This window comes from Copadichromis virginalis, linkage group LG19, assembly GCF_057382275.1.
Source record: "Copadichromis virginalis isolate Kocher_CV1m ecotype Utaka linkage group LG19, C_Virginalis_male_GT1.1, whole genome shotgun sequence".
NCBI lineage: Eukaryota > Metazoa > Chordata > Actinopteri > Cichliformes > Cichlidae > Copadichromis > Copadichromis virginalis.
Window position 1 is genome coordinate 14115130 of NC_140636.1, and position 21691 is coordinate 14136820.

A 21691-nucleotide genomic window follows, 5' to 3' on the forward strand; every position below is an offset into this window, starting at 1 on the left:
GGCCTCCGGAGGATGCAGCCGACATTTTGGGACACAGCTTCTGACTGAAAGCCGGGAGAAGAAGAGTCACGTGCCTGTACCGGTGTGTTTTTGTGCTGTGGGTTAATTAACAGAAGGGAGAGAGAGAGTGAGGATGAAACACATAATATAAGAATAATAACATCTCTTAACAAGAAGTTTTTTTTAATTAGGTAATTTTAGTTTTTTAGTTAAATTTTAAGAACTGTTTAACAAACACTTGTTTGTGCAGGTTGTTTTTTTTTTAAAATAAAACCTTCACCTGCAGTTCTGTTTAACTTCTCACTTTGTGAAAAACTAACGAAATATAAAAAACGTCTACCTTCAAATAAATAAAATGCAGCAGTGCACCATTAATATTATAAATATGATATGTAGATATTTAAAACAACAGCATATTAAATGATACTGTGTGCAGGTGATAATATTTTTAGGAAGCAGAATTTGAATGCAGACGAACTCAAATGTTGAAGCCTACAAAAATATCATCCAAGCTTTCATTTATGATTGTTCATGCTTTGAAATTGTGATGTCAGAATTTGATAAAGTGTGCAGAGCTAGGTGTAGTAAATCATTGCTTATTAAATCTACTGTGTTATCTAATAGCACCAAACTAATAGAGCTATCACATAACTGAGAAACGTGTGTGGCTTATTATAAATGGATGAAACCACATTTTACCTTAATGAAGACGTAATCTTTAATAAGGTGTAGAAAAAAGAGGTGAGTTGTTTGTTGCTGTGGTAAACAAAGAAGTGTACTGAATCTTTTGGACTACACAGAGTGATGCAGTATTGACTGTGATGCTGATTTGAGTTGTCTTATTCTGTGTTTTTGTGCTTTGTCTTTTGTTACACAGAGTGAAAGAGATCTTTGGTTTTGCCTTTGCTGGTAAGTAAACAGTGATTGTAACTGAAGCAGTATGAACCTGGCATTGCGTAGCACATTTGGCAACTTACATACAGTAGTCTGACTTTTTGTGATATGTTTCCATTTACTGATTGGCAAAAACACAAAGTCATAATGAAAAACTAAGAGAACCAGAGGTGTGAGTGGACATTGTTAGGTACATTACAGCCAGTGTGTCTAATTAGTTTATCACTTATTTGGTGAATATAATGTGTTTTAAAATTAAATAGAAAAGTTGCCAAAAAGGTACACTGCAAAATACATAAATATTCCTAGCAACGGGTACAATGAGAGGACTTTTTAGTGTAAAAATTTAAGACATTTAATTTTAATTACAAAACATGGTGCACCTCTGCTATTGTAACATGTCAATATTTATTTTAAGATTTACATATTCATATCAGACATGACGAGGTTTTCTGTTGCTTCTGATTTATATAATTACTTTGTATCTAACATTTTTAAAAGTTTTGGTTTTCACACTTTACTAGTACTGACCTGTTGTAGAAAATGTTGGAGCCACAAAGCTTCTGTGTAGGAAATATTTGGTATATCCTGCACTTGTGCCAACAAATATTGGTGGCTATTCTTTGTATTTCTGTAGTAAAGAATGCTTTTATTACACTTGCTATAGCCATGTGAGACGCTGCAGTTCATTTATCTCCTCTTTAGACTACAGTAAGCTCATAAAGCCTTAAATAAATTTACTAGTTAATTTATGTCACAGTAAATTGGATTGTGTGTGAAGAGGCTCAACAGTCTGAATCATCAAACAGTGATCTGATGAATTGTTTCCTTTCTCTAGACTGCTGATCTGATCGTCTCAGTCTGGTAAGTAAAGGTTTGTCTGAGGTGCAGTTCTGGGAAATGTTTCTCATTATAGGAGATTCAGTTTAGTGCAGTGAGTCAGCACAGCTCTTGGGAATAATCAGATCATAGAAAAGTCTATGTAAACATTTCCAGACTTACAGATCTCTCTTATCATCATAGTACATTTTTAATTAGGCCCTAATATCGGCCATGCTAAGTTTATTGTAGATTTAGTGGAGTGTGTATTAAACATGCCCCAAATTTGACTGAAAAATGTAGAAACTGCTGTTTAGGAGTCATCTGTCTCCAAATTTTTCATTTTGCCAAAAGTCATACTGAGTAAATTATTTTTTTACTTTTATGTTAACTGCTCCCCAGACATTATGATATACTGTTGTACCAGGTAAGTACACACAGAAATGGGAATTTGAGACCTTTGGGCATTTAGGATCATGTGAGTTGAGTGCATGTGAAGTGTTTAAAGCAGGTGGTCTGAAACTGTCTGCTCTGACTTCATTGTGTGGGTTTAGCTTGACCATATAATGTTTATAGTAAGTTACTATAGCACCATATCTTGGTTTACAGACTCTGTTTGTTTTTATTGTGTTAATAGAATGCGAAAATGTCCTTAGAAATGTTCCACCACCATATGATAAACATTTTTATTCAGTTGAATCTAATAATGTACTGTACAACTCTTCAGTGTGTAATGATATATATGTTCTGTATTTTTCGGACTGTAAGGTGCACTAAATTCTAAGGCACATTAAGCCAAACAAAACAGATAAGTCAAACTTTATTCAACTCATTTACAATAACTCTCAAAATTGTTCAGTTGTAAGACATAAAATACAGAACAATACACTTACTTTTCAGGATTTATGGACTGATGAATGTGGATTGATCAGTTTGAAATCTGCTACATAAGCATGGCTCTCAACAGGTGCCAGGCCCTTATACACACACACCATATTATGTTGAAGCACAGTACGAATTACTCTACGAGGGTGCTGACTATGGTAGCCATGCTCCGACGATACATCAAGTGGTGCTGCTTTGTAGCTTACCAAAGTCATACTAGAACATTTGACAGAGTGCCGTGTACCACATAGAATTGGTTTGAAATCAGTAAGCACAACCATACATAAGGTGCACTGTCTATTTTTGAGAAAATTAAAGGCTTTTAAATGTGCCTTATAGTCTGAAAAATAGGGTAAAGCCAGGTTTATTGGAAGTGTGTCTAATTCCACTTTCTTTCTGTCTTACAGGTGACCTGCTGCAGAAAACCCTCTCCCTCTATCATTAACAAGCCATTAACAAGCAAATTCAGTCTGTCCTATCACTCTCCCTCTCCCTGCTCCATCTTTTTTGACAAGGGATTCTATCTTCTATCATTTCTCCGCCATGTACTCTATCTAATTTTGACAAGCATAAGCCCTAGTTTGACAAGAAACCAAGTTTGACAACAAACCAAGGTTGACAACAAACCAAGTTTTTGGAAATTGAAGTTACCGCAACTTCGACGATCTGTTTTCAGAAATCTGAGAGATCTCTGCTCTCACTGCTCCTTCTTTCCTGTCGTTAAACTCTCTCATATCCACTCATTTTACTGGAAATTACAAGTAAGAAGTTGAATATACAGTACAGTAGAAGTCACTGTAGAAACTATTTACACAGCCCTAAATTTGTCATTTTAATTTTGCATTACACTTTGGAATAAACATTGATTGGCTGTTTGGCTTACAGGTGCAATTACTTTGAGAAATTATATAAAATATACACCTCTTAAAGGTTTATTTGTAATAAGACAATCTGGTTATTTTGTAATATATACATTCAGACTGCTCTATTTAGATAAATATTAAATTAGATTCAAATACATTTTTCAAGTCTGTTTCACTGGCTATAACATTTGACTACAAGTTTAAACTATTATTATTTAAGGACAAACCCTTTTTTTGTCACTCAGTGTAAGTATTCAGTTACAATTGTCATCTAGAGGCTGCCCTGAGAACCCAGACTTCCTGTTTCCTGACTGCTGCAGAACATCCAGCTGAAGAATCCTCATCGCCTGTCATCTGATCACCACCACAGCTCCTTATATTTGCTTTAGATTTTAGATATCTGAAAGATTTACACAAAGTCTACTTTAAAACTAAGAGTTTTATTATAGCCTGTTGATTGATTGTTGAGATTTATTCTGCATATTACTTCACAGAAGTATAGACCTATTCATTAACCAGTCTGGTTTAAAAAAAAAAAGTATAATATACAGTTTTTGAAAAAGCTACAATAAAACTTTTTAAAGATCTTTCAATAACTTTTATATTGAGTTTGTATTTAAGTCAGCCTTTTACATCAATTAAACAGTTATAAGAACACTTTACCATTTGTATAGTTTTACATTTATCCATTTAATAGAAACTTGAGGAGTTTTTCAGTGTTTACAGGTTGATTTTTGTATACATTTGTGTATAAATACATATAAGGTCCAGTTTGTACTTGCACAAAATGCCAAGGAAAGGTCAAAGGTCACAGTCCCAGAAGCTTAGATGGCAAAAGCAGAAGGAACAGGTAAATCTTTCTCAGACCGGTGAGCAGGTAAAGGTGTCTGTTACAAGTATTCCCAGTCCAGAAGTGCAGCTCAGCGTTCAGACAGCCGCAGTGTCTTATGCAGATGTGGTAAAGAGAGGTGTTTGCTCATCATCGGTGCCAAATGCTAAAGTACAGCAGGTAATCCAGACTGAACCCCAGCTAACTGTGCAAACGCAGCATGATGGAGAAGCTCCAGGACCGTCTCATGTACAGGTTACAAACAGTGAAAGTCGTCCACGAGTGAGTAGCATCTGTGCATCCCGAAGCCAGGCCAATGCTAAGTATGGAAAGTACCGGAATCAGCAATGCATGGCGAACAGTTTGGTTTTCCTGTCATTCTTACACGAGGATGAATTCATTACCAGAGCAGATCTTAACCGTGTGTTGGACAAAGGCCATGCCGTGTATTCAGATGCCAGAAAGAGGTTTGTGAACAGCGTGTTTCTAGCCTGTGATGAACTTCCCACTGTGATCATCAGCCGCAGACACGAGTATCAAGTCGACATGTCTCAGTTTGCTCTTTATGGCACATTTGACGGTACAGATCATCTTCCGAGCCTTGAACAGGGACTACAGTGTTTGGCTTCAGACATTTGCTATGCTTTGCTAGTCATGGGAGGAACAGCCATTGCAGTTTCCAGGCTGACTTCAGGTGAATACGCATATTTTGATCCTCACCCACGTAAGTCTACAGGAATGCCATTGTCGCTAAGTGTAAGTGGTGGAACTGCAGTTATGTTAAAATTCACACGTCTTAACGACATGATTGACAGGATCAAACGTTTGTACCGAATGTGTAGCATCGCACCAACCTGCACTTATGAACTACAGCCTGTTGAGTTCCACAGTGAAAACGTTGCTGACCAAAGAAATGCTGATGAAAACAGACAAACAGCTACAACTGTTCCAGCACCAGCTTTAAATGAACCTAAATTTGAAACCCCCAAATCCACTGAGAAAACACAGAAAACTATGGCCGACACTTTAGCTACTGAAGTGATGTCATCCAGAGTGGATTATTCAAATGAGCCAGCTGCTGAGCTGAACAATTCTGATTATTTAGAAATAGAAACCTCTGCATCTTCTGTAAGAGACACTCAGGTAACAAAAGATTCTGTTCCTCTGAATGATTTAAACACTGCCTCCTGTTTAACTATGACAACAGATGAACTCTCACATAAACTGTTGAAGCATAATAAACAGCAAAGGAGAAAGATTAGGAGACGACTGTTGGTCCAAGAAAAACTACCACAGAGAAGGGAAAATCAGAAAAAGAAAGAAAGACAGATGTACGCTTTTGATGAAAGCTTTAAGGCAAAGAAAAAAGATTCTAGCAGAAAGTCTCATGATCCTGATCACAGACAGAAGAAGAGTGTGTACAAAAATAATCTGTGTAAACTCAATGCTACATATAGAGAGAAACAGAGAGAACATTTTAGAAAAATCTATAGAGATAGTGCTAAAATTAGAGAGAGAAAAAGAGAACGTGTCATAAGGATGTATAAAGAAGATTCTTTATTCAGAGAAAAGCAGAAGGAACGTATAACAAGAACATATAGAGAATCTCCCATTTTTCGAGAAAAGCAGAAGGAACGTATAACAAGAACATATAGAGAATCTCCCATTTTTCGAGAAAAGCAGAAGGAACGTATAACAAGAACATATAGAGAATCTCCCATTTTTCGAGAAAAGCAGAAGGAACGTATAACAAGAACATATAGAGAATCTCCCATTTTTCGAGAAAAGCAGAAGGAACGTATGAGAAAAACATATAAAGAATCTTATAGACAATCTCCTATATTCAAAGAACAGCAGAAGGAACGTATAAGAAGAAATTACAGAACTTGTGCTGGATTCAGAGAGAAACATAAAGCTTACATGAGGTCATATGTTTCTAACCTATATAAAGAAAGTGTAGAATTTAGACAGAAAAAAAAATGTTACATCACTAAACGTTATGGAGAAGAGAGACAATTTCAGCAGCAACACAAGGACAATATGAGAGAACGAATGAGAGTAAAATATTGGAACAGTATTTCTTTTAGACAGATGCATAATATCAGATGTGCAATGAAAATAAAAAGAAAATATCGTCAGATGCATCGACCAGCTGACAGTTTACAGTGTCATCCAGAGAACACTTTAATGAATGAGGCCATATCTCGTTTCAGATCAAACATTAAGTCAGCACCATCTTATGTTTGTACTGTTTGTCTAAAAGCTTCTTTTCCTAATCAGGTGAAAATCTGCAAAAGAGAAAATTACTCAAAACACCAAATTGTAGCTCAGCAGTGTCTAACTGGTAAATTTGTTCATGTGTGTGATGAAGCATGTCATGATCACTGCAGCTTTCCTGTTGAGAGAAAAAAGGAGTATATCTGTCACACGTGTCACAGTTCCCTCAAAAGTGGACGCATGCCAAGACTTGCTGCTGTCAACGGTTTAGAACTGCAGGATATTCCAGCTGAACTGTGCGATCTCAACATTCTGGAGAGACATCTGATTGCCAAATGCATACCATTTGCTAAGATTATTCCACTTCCAAAGGGCAGACAGAGACTCATACGTGGTAATGTGGTGTGTGTACCATCTGAGGTCCAACAAACAGTTGACAGTTTACCGAGGATCAGAAGCCAATCACAGATCATGAGGATAAAGCTGAAAAGACGACTGTGCTACAAAGGCCATCAGCTGTTCCAGACTGTCACCTGGTCTAAACTCATTCAAGCCCTGCGTAAACTCAAACAAATTCATCCACAGTACACAGATATTATTATCAGAGATGATGCATTGCTTTGTGATCCAACGTTACCTGATGATGACAGCAGTGATGAAGCCAGCATGGGAAGTGATGATTATGATGAAGCAGATTTAATGGAAATTGACAACTATGAAAAAGATGCCCTTTTGTGCGAAAGTGAGTCTGAAAGTGACCAAGCTATTAATATGCAATCCTGTGATGAACAACCAGAGGAACAAAATCCAGATGAACCAGAAAGTGATTTGAACAATGGAGGTTTTGCTCTAGAAAGTTGTCTGCAGCCTGTTGACATTTCAGAAGAGATTCTCTGTTTCACTGATAACACATATTGTGTGGCTCCTGCAGAAAGAAACAATCCTGTTAGCTTCTTCAGAACTCCTCATTTGGAAGCCATGGCATTTCCTGTGCAGTTTCCTACTGGTCAGAATACACTGGATGAAAAGAGACTTCTTAAACTCACACCAAGTGCTTACTTCAAGTCAAGGCTTTTTAACATTGATGCAAGATTTGCTAAAGACACAAATTACCTGTTTTTCTCACAGTTTGTCACTGAAATACATTTGGCTAATTCCAGCATGACAATACAGCTAAGGAAAGGTAAAACTATGACCAAAGATGGACGCAAAATCACATCGGGAATGTTACAAAGTAAGACAGAAGTAGAGAAGCTGGTAAGAAATAAAGATGCAATCAGATTTATGCAGCCACTCAGAGGAACTCCAGCTTACTGGCAGAAAACTACCAAAGATTTATTCAGTATGATTCGTCAAATAGGAACACCTCAGTTCTTTGTCACTTTCTCTGCTGCTGAGATGAGATGGCCTGAAGTGATTCAAGCAATAAAGAGACAGCAAGGTGAAGAGGTTGATTTTGAAGCCCTGGACTGGTCAGAAAAGTGTGAAATTCTAAGATCAAATCCAGTAACCACCATGCGGATGTTTGATAAGCGTGTTGAGGCTTTGTTCAGAGATTTGCTTTTTTCTCCTGCACAGCCCCTTGGTGAGATCATTGATTACTTTTACAGAGTTGAGTTCCAGCACAGAGGTAGTCCGCATATACACATGTTGCTGTGGATTCGAGAAAAGGTAGAAGCAGATGTGGATGATGACCAAACTGTCTGTGACTTTGTGGACAGATACATCTCAGCTCAACTCCCTGATCCAGAAAAACAACCTGAACTGCACAAAAAAGTCTCTGAACTACAAAAGCACAGCAAGAACCACACAAAGACATGCTTTAAGAGTGTGAACTCTGGTTGTAGATTTGGGTTTCCAAAACCACCATCCACAAGAACAATGATTGTGAGACAGGATGAGGATTCAGACACTGAAGCTGCAAAAGCCAAACTCAGACCTTTGTTGAACCTGCTGAAGGAACCTGAAGCTGCTTCCCTCACCATAGAGCAGATTCTGTCACGATGCAACTTGACAATGAATGAGTATGAACAATGCCTCCAAGACATAAACAAGAAAACAGCTCTGATTCTGAAACGTGACCCAAAGGACTGTTGGATCAACAATTACAACCCAGATCTGCTTGAAGCCTGGAACTCTAATTTAGATGTCTCATTCATTTTGAATGCCTATTCATGTGTAGAATACCTCTGTAAATATATAACAAAGAAAGAATCTGGCCTCTCTGAATACCTGAAGACAGTTATCGATAACTCTGATAAGAACACCGTCAATGAATGTGATGAAATGAGAGCTGTGATGCAGGCTTACTCAAAAAAGAGAGAGATCAGCGCACAGGAGTGTGTGACTCGAGTCTGTGGCCTAAAAATGAAAAAATGTTCCCGCAGTGTTGTATTTGTACCAACAGATGATAACCCAGTAAAAATGAGTCGGCCCATGAGCTTCCTGGAAAGCACAACACATGACAGCTGTAATATTTGGATGACAAGTTTGAGTGATAAATACAAATGCAGACCTGAGACCCCAGAATATGAGGAAATGTCGCTGGCTGATTTTGCTGCCCTGTGCCGGTTGGTGAGTGGTCCAAATGAAGGAAAAGATGTGCTTCCTCTTCTAAACCAGCTTGGATTTGTACAAAGGCGAAAGAATGATAAACCAGCTATAATCAGGTATTACCACTGTTCACAGGAAAAAGATCCTGAGCAATATTATGGTCGACTGTTGAGACTTTACCTTCCACACAGATCAGAGCAGGAACTGAAACCACAATGTTTCCAAACCTATCAGTCCTTCTACAACTCGGGTTTTGTGCGACTTCCATGTTCAGACCACAGTGAGTCTGTGAAACGGATTGTGAAAAGAAATAAAGACAAGTATGAGAAGAACTCTGAGGATATTGAGAGTGCACTGGAAGAGTTTGAACAAAATAGGGATGTTGTGATCGATGAATGGTGTAATCTTGCTCCTGAATCTGAAGTTGTGAGGCTGCAATGTGATGAGAATCTTCCTGAGAGACATTCTGATGATGAGAACGAACAGGAGAATGTCCCCGACTACAGTCGTCAGTCTGATGCTGTAACAGAGATCAGAGCCATCAGAGAACAACCTGCAGTCGATCCAGCCGTGGTACGTGTAATGTATCAGAATCTGAACCAGAAGCAGGCCTGCGTGTTCTATACTATAAGAGACTGGTGTATTCAGCGAGTTTGTGGTTTGAACCCAGATCCATTTTTCTTCTATATCAACGGTGGTGCAGGAACTGGAAAGTCACATCTGATTAAATGTATTCACTCTGAAGCATCAAAGATCCTGAGCAGACTGCCTGCTAATGCAGAAGAAGCTGACATATCAAATCCAACTGTTTTACTTACTTCATTTACCGGGACAGCAGCTTTTTCTATCAATGGCTCTACATTACATTCTCTACTGAAACTACCCAGGAGTCTGAAACCACCCATTCAAGGACTTGGTAACCAACTGGATGAAGTCAGATCTGAGCTGATGAATGCAGAAATTATTGTTATTGATGAGATTTCAATGGTTTCAAAACCCCTTTTTGCCTATGTGGATGCAAGACTGAAACAAATCAAAGGCACTCAGAGACCTTTTGGTGGAATGTCAGTTTTAGCTGTTGGAGATTTTTACCAGCTGCCACCAGTGCGACAGTCTAAACCTCTCTGCGTTTACGATCCAGAACAGATTGACCTATGGCAGGAACATTTTCAGATGATCACTCTAACCGAGATCATGCGTCAGAAAGATGATGTGGCCTTTGCAGAGATGCTGAACAGGATTAGAGTGAAAGAAAAGACGGATGAACTTTCTCAGTGCGACAGAGATTTGTTGTCACAGGCTGTGACTGCACCAGAAGAATGTCCAACTGAGGTCTTACACATTTATGCCACCAACAAGAATGTGGAATCCCATAACACAGATACCCTGAAGAAGCTTCATTCAAACATCATAATCATCACTGCAGACGATTTCCAGAAGGATAAACGTACAGGCAGAATGGAACGAAGAGACAAACCATTTACAGGTGGGAGAAATGATTTACCTGACACTCTGAATGTTGCTGAAGGAGCTCGAGTCATGCTGACCAGAAACTTGGACACACTAAACGGTTTAGTCAACGGTGCTTTTGGTATACTGGTAAAGGTGGTGAGATCTGAAAATGATGGACACATAATCAAACTGGGGCTCAGAATGGACAACCGGCAGCCTATGAGACACAACCGCAGTGCTAATGCAGCATCTGATGATCTGGTTTACATTGAGAGAGCAGAGGAGAGTCTGAAGTTTAAAGGAGCGGTACGCAGACAGTTTCCTGTAAAGCTAGCATTTGCCTGCACAATTCACAAAACTCAGGGTCTTACAACACAGACAGCTGTAGTTTCAATGAAGAACATTTTTGAACCAGGTATGGCTTATGTTGCTCTCAGCAGGGTGACGTCTCTCAGTGGACTCTATTTGCAGGACTTGGATGAGAAAAAGATTTACTCCAATCCCGAGGTAACTGCAGCACTCCAAACCATGAGACAAGCCAGCGTTGAGGAAATGATGCCTCTTCTTCAGGTCAGAGAAACAGCCAGCAGACCTGACACTCTTACACTGATCCATCACAATACGGAGGGTTTGCCATCTCACATCAGTGACATCAAGAGTCATCATGAAATGTGTTTAGCAGATGTTTTGTGTCTCACAGAGTCTCACCTCCAAGGCTCCTTTGTTGCAGACAGTCTTCATTTGGACGGCTACACCATGTTCAAACGCAACAGACATGTGTCCTACACAAACTTTCCTCACATGGCCAGCAGAAGTGGTGGTGGAGTTGTTGTGTATTTGAGGAATCATTTTCAGGTTCAGGTAAAACAGTATCTGCATAATGTCACTGATCTTGAGTTTTTAGTGTTGAAGGTTCAGGCTCCATTCCCTGCACTCATTGCTGTTGTGTACAGACCCCCTGACTACAGTTTGACACCATTCATGCAAAACCTGGTAAGTCTTTTAGATTCCCTTGAAATAATGGACTGTCACCCAATCATTGTGTGTGGAGATTTTAATGAGAACCAGTTGCAGAGTGGAAGAAAACAGATTCTGGAGCAGTTTCAGTCGAGAGGGTATTCACAGCTGATCACTTCTGCCACTACAGACAAGAACACCCTGCTTGACCTCATTTTTATTTCTCAGCCAGATCAATGTCTCCATTCCGGTGTTCTGAGATCATACTACAGTTACCACAACCCTGTGTTTTGTGTCCTGTCCTCGAGCCAATCATGAAGTCGTCTGGTGAGTTTTGAAACAATTACAGATCATGTTTGTTACAGAGTTTACTGATTGTAGAGTATGAAAAATATTTTTCATTGGAAAAAATTGTCTTCCCTACTCTGTCTGTAAGAAGACCCTTTCTTATTGCAATGTTATTAATCATGTCACCAAATCATGGCTGTACTTCATGCAGAGCCGGGAGATCTGCTTTCTGTTATCATGCACCTCAGATCTGAAATATACTGCATTAAACGGACATAATTTATTTTTTATTCTCATGTTTTAAATGACTAAATCTACTTATACATTTTTTCATGGATGTTAATTGTCATCTCCTTTTTTGATACTTTTTTTACTCTGACGTATGTATCTCAACAAACGAGATCTTCCCCTCCAAGATGCTTTCAAATATGAAATAGTAAATAAATAAATCACAGATAAATGCAGGTATTTATTATGGGTCACATGAATAAATACAGACAATTATATTTTCTTGATTATAGTAAATTTTGTAGAATCAAATGTTTTTTGGATGAATGAGGTTTTGCTTATCATGTTTTACAGGTAAAAAATGTTAAAAGTTTTAAACTATCTTTAGGCTACCAGAGATGTCTATAATTATACATTATGTAGAGAAAAACATTTTCACAGCTTACAGAATTTGTATAAAAACTGATTTAGAAGTACATGGAAAGTTTCTGCATCAATTTTCTGACTTGGCCTTTATCCGGGTGGGTTTGGGTTTGGGTGGATAAAGGCCAAGTCAGAATTCTCTGAGCAGCTGGAAAAAGCTGCTAATAAACAAAGACATCAGAAAGCGGGGGCTTTAGGTGTAGCCCCCGCTTTCTGACGCACTAATTAGATTTAGTAACTGACACCCCATACCAGCATTATATAGACACTTGGGGGCTGAGATGGGTGGGTGGTGTTAAAAGCACTTTATGTTTTGTAGATGTATTTTTTTCAGACAGGGCACACACAGTCCTGTTTCCTTTGTGGGAAAACCTTCAAACTTCACCATCCTCAGCTGAAACAACAACATCTTAACACCATCTTCATGAACTGCTGAGCCAAACCTGATCCATCAGTGCTGGACTGCACAGATAACTACATGCCACACAGAGACTGCTGTTTTATGAACTGCCATACCAGTATGTCTTCAATGGAGAAGATGACACACCCATCACCTGACCTCCTGCCTGATCTGGAGACCATCATGATGCTGCCACACTACACACCTCTGAGACCATGAATGATGACTCATACTGAGGAAACTGTATTTCCTGTCAGAGATGCTCAGTGATCCTCAGAGCAGAGAGAGGTATGATTCTTTATCTTTGATAAAAAATGTCAGTGTTTTTAATTCAATTAATTAATTAAAATCCTGTTTAGTGCATAAATAATTCCACACTCAAATGATTATACTTGTTGACACTTTTTGAGTTTTAATTCACATTATGGATTACAAATCTATGCTTTTTCTACTCTGTCTCTCTGTGCAGGTATTGCTGTCTTCTGAGTTCTTCAGTGTCCCAACTGAGACATTCAAACCTCATTGCAGAGCTCATGTCTTTCCTCACCATCATGTGAGTGTGAGATTGCTCTGGATTCTGGTTATGTGGCCTGCAGCACCTATAAGGTATTTCAACATTGTTCATTGCATAACTTATTTGTAGTTTTTAGGCCTTAACACAAATAAAATGTTCCTTTTTCTGTATTTTTTAGAACAAGCTCGTCCAGTGTGCCTGCATTCCAGCTTCTTAGACTCTACTCAAGTGGACAGAGTATCAGTGTTTGGCCACTCTTACAGACACCGACTTCTGTCAACTCACTGCTACTGATCAGGCACCTGACTCCAGGAAGACAGAGGGCTGCAAGCCTGTCATCGTTTCCAGTGTGGCTTTGTATTCTTGGGGTAGCATCAGATTTTTCCCACAAATATTCAAAGGTAACACTTATTTTAAGCGTAGTTATTAAGTCAAAAGTCTTCCCTTGTGTTAATTTTATTTTTTTTATTTGTTTTTGTTTTCTTTTAGATTTATGTGCAGTGATCGGATGTGGTGGAGCTTTGTTAACTGTGTGGAAAACATCTGTTTGTGATGATATTTACAATGAGGCTTTAAGGTGACAGTTTCCATGTAATTTCAATCCTTTTACTAAGCAAAAACATGTTTGCAATTAACATATTTTTTTCAGTTTTGTCTTTTGGATTTATGGTTAACATTCCTCTGTGACAGCAAATACTAAACTGGTCCAAGTAACCAGCATATCATTGGTCAAAGGCAAAAAGGACCACATGTCACGCTAGCAATGAATTATTGACTGTGTTTGTGTCACCAGATTTAACAAACAATATCAGACATATGAAACTGAACTCTGGATTAATGTGCAGATTTTTTTTGTGTTTTTTTTATTGTTGAATAATTATTTTGTAGAACAAACCCAATCTATTTACCCAAACAATGTAACTTGTTTGGGTAAATAGTGGATTAATATATCTAAGTCTATAAGTATAGCAAGCTGAATTCATACAGACACACAGCTCTAAATCCTGGATTGTAGGATGTACAAAAATGATCATGTGATTATTATGGACATTTAAATAACTATATCTATTGAACCATTACATGTATTCTTTTTAGAAATTACACAATCTCAAAATGTGAAAAAAGAAAGTGTTTAAGAGAATAAATAATGTGTGTTTGTATGAATCCTGCCTTAGTATGGGGTGTCAGTAACTACATTAGTATAGAGTAGGTCTAACAGTGGTTTTCCACATCTGCTCTAATACAGCGGTCCCCAAACTTTTTTGCGCCATGGACCGGTTTATGCCCGACAATATTTTCATGGACCGGCCTTTAAGGTGTCGCGGATAAATATAACAAAATAAAACTAGTACCGGTACCGAAAAAAAGAAAATTTATTCATAACACACGTCAAAAGACCCAGGAAAACCGAGTAAACGATAAAAACGATAACAAAATAACGCTGAAAACCGATAAAAACCCTGAAAACGATACATTTCACACCTGAGCCTCATCTCTCGCGGCCCGGTACCAAACGACTCACGGACCGGTACCGGTCCGAGGCCCGGGGGTTGGGGACCGCTGCTGTAATATATATAGATAATGGGTCAGACATATAAAGTCATTTTGAAAAGTTCATAAAGGTCACATCCATTTATATGTGTTCCTCTTTATCATTTTATATCAGGTCACACAGCTGACTTGAGTTTTGATCAGAGTAGAACCATAACATTCATGCTAATGGTTCTACTGTTTACAGTTACTTTATGATGGATTTCAGCCTGGTCACAGCACTATGTGAAAAGCTGTTAGAGGTAAAGTTAAGCCAATTAATACCTCATCATAAGTCACTCTCTAACGCAAAGCAGTGATTATTTTTCACTGTAATTTATTCCACAACGATGTTCTTTATTTGATCCTTGTTTCTTTAAATATGCAAATCGATTGTTCAGCTGTGTGACTCTCCACACCTCAAATATATCACAATGTGGACTTCATTTTGACAGTATTTTGTAGATTGGTACCATATTTATCATCAAATCAGGAAACTGTAAACTAATTGAAAAAATTAAGCTTATGAAAATTTTAATGTGGCATAGGAACATGTTGTTTATCCTTGCCAAATGGTATTTACACAAAACTCCAGCAAATCAGAGGATATATTTTTGTCTCTCACTTGCTATATATGTGTATATTTTTGCAGTTAATAGCCTATCATGTGTCTGCGCATCTTAGGGCCATAAACATAAACATGGCAAACAAGGATATGTTCACAATTCCAACAGATGCTTCAATTGTTTGTATAGATTTTAGATCAATTTGATTTGCATTTTCTATTAATATTTTTCTGTTTGTCCCAAATGGTATTTTTATTTCTTTATGCCATTATTGTAATCATTGGAAACAACTGAGTAAATATTTTGTATCATATGTTTCTAAAAATATTTGAATGTTCTACTTTTCTACTACTGGTTTTCTACTTTCTAAACTTTCTGCCACTTTTTGGCATTTCAATAACATTATTTTTGGGTGTTTTAATCTCTGACCGCAGCATCTTGTGCATTTATTACCTAAATGTTGTTTGTGTGGGTCTTGCCTTTGTTATGTTTTTTTGCCATTTTTAGATTTCACCAGCTGTGCAAACTCGCAATTTTACCTTGGTTTTGTTCCACATTAGTTTATCTGCCGGCATGTTTTCTTCCTTTTCTAATGTTTTTGGTAATTTTTCACAGTTAAACAAGTAACTTTGAGGTTACTTCAGCATTTTCATTTTCAGCTGTTATCTGTTGACAGTTTTGCCTAATTATTACATTTCTGCAAATTTCTAGCAGTTCTGATAAGTTGTAATATTTCTGCCAAGTTTTTAATTTTCTACTAAATTATATTATTTCTGCTAGGTTACACTACTTTTGTTTGTTATGTTATGTTAAGTTATGTTATTCTAAATTATTGCATTTCTGCTAAGTTATTACATTTTTCTTAACTTGATATTGTTCTGCAAAGTTATTAAAATTTCAGCAACTTTTTAAACACTGACTTTGATTTCTTCAGCTTCTTCAGCTATTTTCAACTATTTTCAGCAGACAGCTTCAGCTTTACAGTTTCCTCTAAGTGATTGCAGTTCTGCTAAGTTATTACATTTTAGCAAAGTTCTTTTGCTTCTGCAAAGTTTTTACAATTTCTGCAACTTTTCAGCTTTTTCAGCTACTTTTTGCAGACAGCTTCAGCTTTAAGCATCCACACTGCATTTTCGCAGGAAATGCAAATTTTTCTAGTTATTATTATTATTCTTAGGACTTCCGTACACTTTTCGCCGTAGAACTACTTCCACAATTTTCAGCCGATTTTCACCGTTCAAATTTTAAACTATTCAGCTATTTTTGCTAATGCCGGCTATGACTTTTGCTATTTTTAACTATTATACTTTTTAAAATATTCCACTTTTTTCCTTTAATTTGTCCCATTGAAATGAATGGGAAACTTCAGCAATTCTGCTAAAATTTGCTTGTTTTTGAAACTTAACTACTTCCTCATACTTTCACCTAGAACAACCATTCAAATTTTAAAATGTTCACAAATTATTGGGCTATTCAGGTATGATTCAGCTTTTTCAAATCTTTTACTGTTTTACTTTTATGCCTCTTAAAGTTTTGAGTTGCAAAATTGTGATTTTTCACAAAATACATGTGTTGTTATGGTTGCTATGCTCTTGGCTTCCAGTGTGCCACTGAAGGTTTTGCAATTTTCACTTCATGTCCGAACAACTTCCTGCTACTTGCTCAATTTTCACTCAACTTCCACAAATTATACATCAAAACGTAGGTATTTTTGCTGGCTTTCAGAAAATGTCACCATCATTGTTGTGGGATTTATAGAATTTTTGCAAATCTCCTCAGACTAACACAAGGTCAGAAAACTCTCCATATAAAGTGAATGGAGAGCTTGTTCAAAATCACCGCTGGATTTCTGTAATGAGAGGCATATTCGAATCGTCATATCTCCTTAACGAAGCAAAGTTAAGACATGAGGCTTGTCCCCGAATATCTTCAGACACCCCTGACGCTCACAATTCAAGAATTTCTTTCTCACCTATTACCGTTCTGAAATGAGTTGGACTTGTTTGAGGGTAGGAAATTCGTCCTTCGCTCAGATTTCTTCAGATTTCAAACTGTGGAAATGAACCACTTTTTTCTCTCGTCATAACTTTTTGTTGGATTTCCACAGAGACCTGAAAATTTCCATGATTGTTCACCAAAGCCTGCTGTCTCTTACGGTGAAAGAATGATATCGATACTCCAAATAGATTTCAAGTCACAAAGAGTTGTTTGAGGGCAAGTCAAGGCAGTTTTTGCTTCGCTCTACTCAGTTATGGTGCATTAGAAGTCAAATATCTTTAATAATTCATATTTTAATGATAAATTGTAAACACTGGAAGATTCCCCCATGTCTTCTGAACAAAACGGTGTAAGAATGACCGTTCTAGCCCCTACGGTTAGGAAATTATGGTCATTTGTTTGAGGGGAGTCGTCACTATGAGAAATAGACTGCAATAATCCTGTGCCTCTCTCTGCTGCGTGTGTAAAAAGATGCACCTTTTTTGGCGGGAAAACGTAAACAGCCACTCTGATTGGTGGATTTAAATTCGGCAGCTGTCTCCCTCTGTGTCTGTCTGTCTGTGTGTGTGTGTGTGTGTGTGTGTGTGTGTGTGTGTGTGTGTGTGTGTTTAGTGGGAGAGAGAGGACCCTGCCCTTATTTGGCAGCATGTCATTGTAGGATTTAAATTGAATATAGTTAGACTGATTGACTGGATTAGAGCCTGTGTTTGTGTGTCCCTCTCTGCATTTCTGTTTCAATATGCCTCCATATTTGTAATTTTGTAAGTTATTGCTATTCTGCTAAATCATAGTATTTCTGGTACTTTTCGGTACTTGTGCTAAATACAGTATTTCTGCTAATTTATAGTGTTTCTGCTTTATTATACTATTTGTGCTAAAACATAGTATTTCTACTAAATGTAGTATTTCTGCTTTTTATACTATTTGTGCTAAATTATAATATTTCTGCTTTTTATACTATTTGTGCTAAATTATAATATTTCTGCTTTTTATACTATTTGTGCTAAATTATAATATTTCTGCTTTTTATACTATTTGTGCTAAAACATAGTATTTCTACTAAATGTAGTATTTCTGCTTTTTATACTATTTGTGCTAAATTATAATATTTCTGCTTTTTATACTATTTGTGCTAAATTATAATATTTCTGCTTTTTATACTATTTGTGCTAAATTATAATATTTCTGCTTTTTATACTATTTGTGCTAAAACATAGTATTTCTACTAAATGTAGTATTTATGCTTAATCATACTATTTCTGCTTTTTATAGGATTTGTGCCTAATATAGTATTTCTGCTTTTTATAGGATTTGTGCTTAATAATATAGTATTTCTGCTAAATTATAGTATTTCTGCTTTTTATAGTATTTGTGATAAAACATAGTATTTCTACTAAATGTAGTATTTATGCTTAATCATAGTATTTCTATATATTTCTGCCATGTCCCCAGGCAGCCAATCCTCTGTGAGGACTTAGACATTCAAATTTTCAAATCAGGGCCTGCACGGTTTCCCAGCCAATCATATATGTGTCCTGAGGCATTCAAATTTGCATATTGGGGACTTCATGGCTTCTAAGCCAGCCAATCATATCTGAGGGCTGAGGAATTCAAATCCACAAATCAGGGCCTGCACAGCTTCCCAGCCAGCCAATCATGTATGTGGGCTCCAGGCATTCAAATTTGCATATTGGGGAATTCGTGGCTTCTAAGTCAATAAGTCATCCGTGTCATATATCTCTAAAAATTCATATTTTAATGATAAATTGTCAACACTTGAAGATTCCCCCATCTCTTCTGAACAAAACGGTGTAAGAATGACCGTTCTAGCTCCTACGGTTAGGAAATTATGGTCATTTGTTTGAGGGGAGTCATCATTATGAGAAATAGACTGCAATGATCCTGTGTCTCTCTGTGCTGCGTGTGTAAAAAGGATGCACCTGTTTTGGAGGGAAAGAGTGCACAGGCTCTCTGATTGGTGGATTCAAATTCAGCAGCTCCCAGGCTGACCTAGAAACTTACTTCTCTCTCCCTGTGCATTTTTTTGCTGATTTTTTCATTTAACAAGTATATTTGAGGGACCCTCAGCATGTTCAGCATTTTTTCAGCTGTCCATTTTGCTTTTCCAATTTTTCTGTTTAACTTATTACTATTGTGCTAAATCATACTGTTTCTGCTATTTCATAAGATTTGTGCTTAATATAGTATTTCTGCTTTTAATAGGATTTGTGCTTAATATAGTATTTCTGCTTTTTATAGAATTTGTGCTTAATATAGTATTTCTGCTTTTTATAGAATTTGTGCTTAATATAGTATTTCTGCTTTTTATAGGATTTGTGCTTAATATAGTATTTCTGCTAAATTATAGTATTTCTGCTTTTTATAGTATTTGTGCTAAAACATAGTATTTCTACTAAATGTAGTATTTATGCTTAATCATAGTATTTCTATATATTTCTGCCAGGTCTCCAGGCAGCCAATCCTCTGTGAGGACTTAGACATTCAAATTTTCAAATCAGGTCCTGCACGGTTTCCCAGCCAATCATATATGTGTCCTGAGGCATTCAAATTTGCATATTGGGGACTTCATGGCTTCTAAGCCAGCCAATCATATCTGAGGGCTGAGGAATTCAAATCCACAAATCAGGGCCTGCACAGCTTCCCAGCCAGCCAATCATGTATGTGGGCTCCAGGCATTCAAATTTGCATATTGGGGAATTCGTGGCTTCTAAGTCAATAAGTCATCCGTGTCATATATCTCTAAAAATTCATATTTTAATGATAAATTGTCAACACTTGAAGATTCCCCCATCTCTTCTGAACAAAACGGTGTAAGAATGACCGTTCTAGCTCCTACGGTTAGGAAATTATGGTCATTTGTTTGAGGGGAGTCATCATTATGAGAAATAGACTGCAATGATCCTGTGTCTCTCTGTGCTGCGTGTGTAAAAAGGATGCACCTGTTTTGGAGGGAAAGAGTGCACAGGCTCTCTGATTGGTGGATTCAAATTCAGCAGCTCCCAGGCTGACCTAGAAACTCACTTTTCTCTCCCTGTGTGTGTGTGTGTGTGTGTGTGTGTGTGTGTGTGTGTGTGTGTGTGTGTGTGACAGAGAGAGAGAGAGAGAGAGAGAAAGGCTTTTAATGGGATGATCTCATTCTAAGATTTAAATTCAATATATTTAGACTGGTTGACTGAATTGGATCTTGTGTGTGTGTCTCTCTGTGCATGTGTGTTTTCTTATGTGTACATATTTGTGATTGTGTGGCTGTTATAGATTTTTTTGCTGATTTTTTTCATTTAACAAGTATAGTTGAGGGACGTTCAGCATGTTCATCATTTTTTCAGCTGTCCATTTTTGCTTTTCCAATTTTTCTGTTTAAGTTATTACTATTGTGCTAAATCATACCATTTCTGCTATTTTATAAGATTTGTGCCAAATACCGTATTTCTGCCAAATATAGTATTTCTGATTAATTATAGTTTTTTCTACCAAATCATAGTACAGTATTTCTGCTTTTTATAGGGTTTGTGCTTAATAAAGTATTTCTGCTAAATTATAGTATTTCTGCTTTTTATAGTATTTGTGCTAAATTATAGTATTTCTGCCAAATTATAATATTTGTGCTAAAACATAGTCTTAATTTAAAATTACAATATTCATAGTTCATCACAGTGTCTCTGGTAAATCACAATATTTCTGCTCTGTTGTACTATTTTTCTAAATCATAGTGTTTCTGTAATGTTTAAGTATTTTTGGCTAAATATATTCTTTCTGTTATCTTATACTATTTCTCCTAAATTCTTGTATTTTTGAGAAGTTATCATGTTTCTGGTAAGTTACAATATTTCTGCTAAATTCTGCTATGCTATTGTATTTCTGCCAAGTATTATGTTTCCTCTAAGATATTGCAGTTCTGCTAAGTTATTCCATTTTAGCAAACTTCTTTTGCTTCTGCAAAGTTTTTACAATTTCTGCAACTTTTCAGCTTTTTCAGCTACTTTTTGCATACAGCTTCAGCTTTAAGCATCCACACTGCATTTTCGCAGGAAATGCAAATTTTTCTAGTTATTATTGTGTGGATGCTTTAAGCATCCACACTATTGAGTTCCTGTTTCTCTTTATTCTTTATACTTTATTATTATTGTGTGGATGCTTTAAGCATCCACACTATTGAGTTCCTGTTTCTCTTTATTCTTTATACTTTATTATTATTCCAGTTGCTTCCGTACACTTTTTGGCACTTAACTACTTCCACAATTTTCAGCCGATTTT

General features: G+C 37.0%; 1 protein-coding gene and 2 long non-coding RNA genes across 4 annotated transcripts; all 3 read left to right on the plus strand.

The window, feature by feature from the left end:
• Nucleotides 1-720: 720 nt before the first annotated feature.
• Nucleotides 721-3618, plus strand: LOC146685761 (uncharacterized). The gene is made up of 3 exons (XR_014916865.1): nt 721-909; nt 1733-1758; nt 3006-3618. It is a non-coding gene; the product is annotated as an uncharacterized LOC146685761 (long non-coding RNA).
• A 5024-nt stretch (nt 3619-8642) lies between these two features.
• On the plus strand, nt 8643-11863 carry LOC146685762 (ATP-dependent DNA helicase PIF1-like). The gene is made up of 2 exons (XM_085442271.1): nt 8643-11082; nt 11243-11863. Exons 1-2 carry the CDS (start codon nt 8794-8796, stop codon nt 11351-11353), a joined length of 2400 nt encoding a protein of 799 aa, XP_085298397.1. The 5' UTR covers nt 8643-8793; the 3' UTR covers nt 11354-11863.
• An 833-nt stretch (nt 11864-12696) lies between these two features.
• LOC146685763 (uncharacterized) lies at nt 12697-15839 on the plus strand. Of its 2 annotated transcripts, XR_014916869.1 has the most exons (4): nt 12697-13096; nt 13278-13414; nt 13501-13723; nt 13812-15839. It is a non-coding gene; the product is annotated as an uncharacterized LOC146685763 (long non-coding RNA). The 2 variants fall into 2 exon arrangements; XR_014916868.1 differs by having other exon boundaries at nt 13501-15839.
• Nucleotides 15840-21691: the final 5852 nt, after the last annotated feature.

Bases quoted from the DNA above. Each gene is read 5' to 3' on its own strand.
- LOC146685762 (XM_085442271.1), top strand. From the start codon at position 8,794: ATGAGAGCTGTGATGCAGGCTTACTCAAAAAAGAGAGAGATCAGCGCA. The intron at 11,083-11,242 runs GTCAGAGAAACA...CCTTTGTTGCAG, and splicing joins AAATGATGCCTCTTCTTCAG to ACAGTCTTCATTTGGACGGC.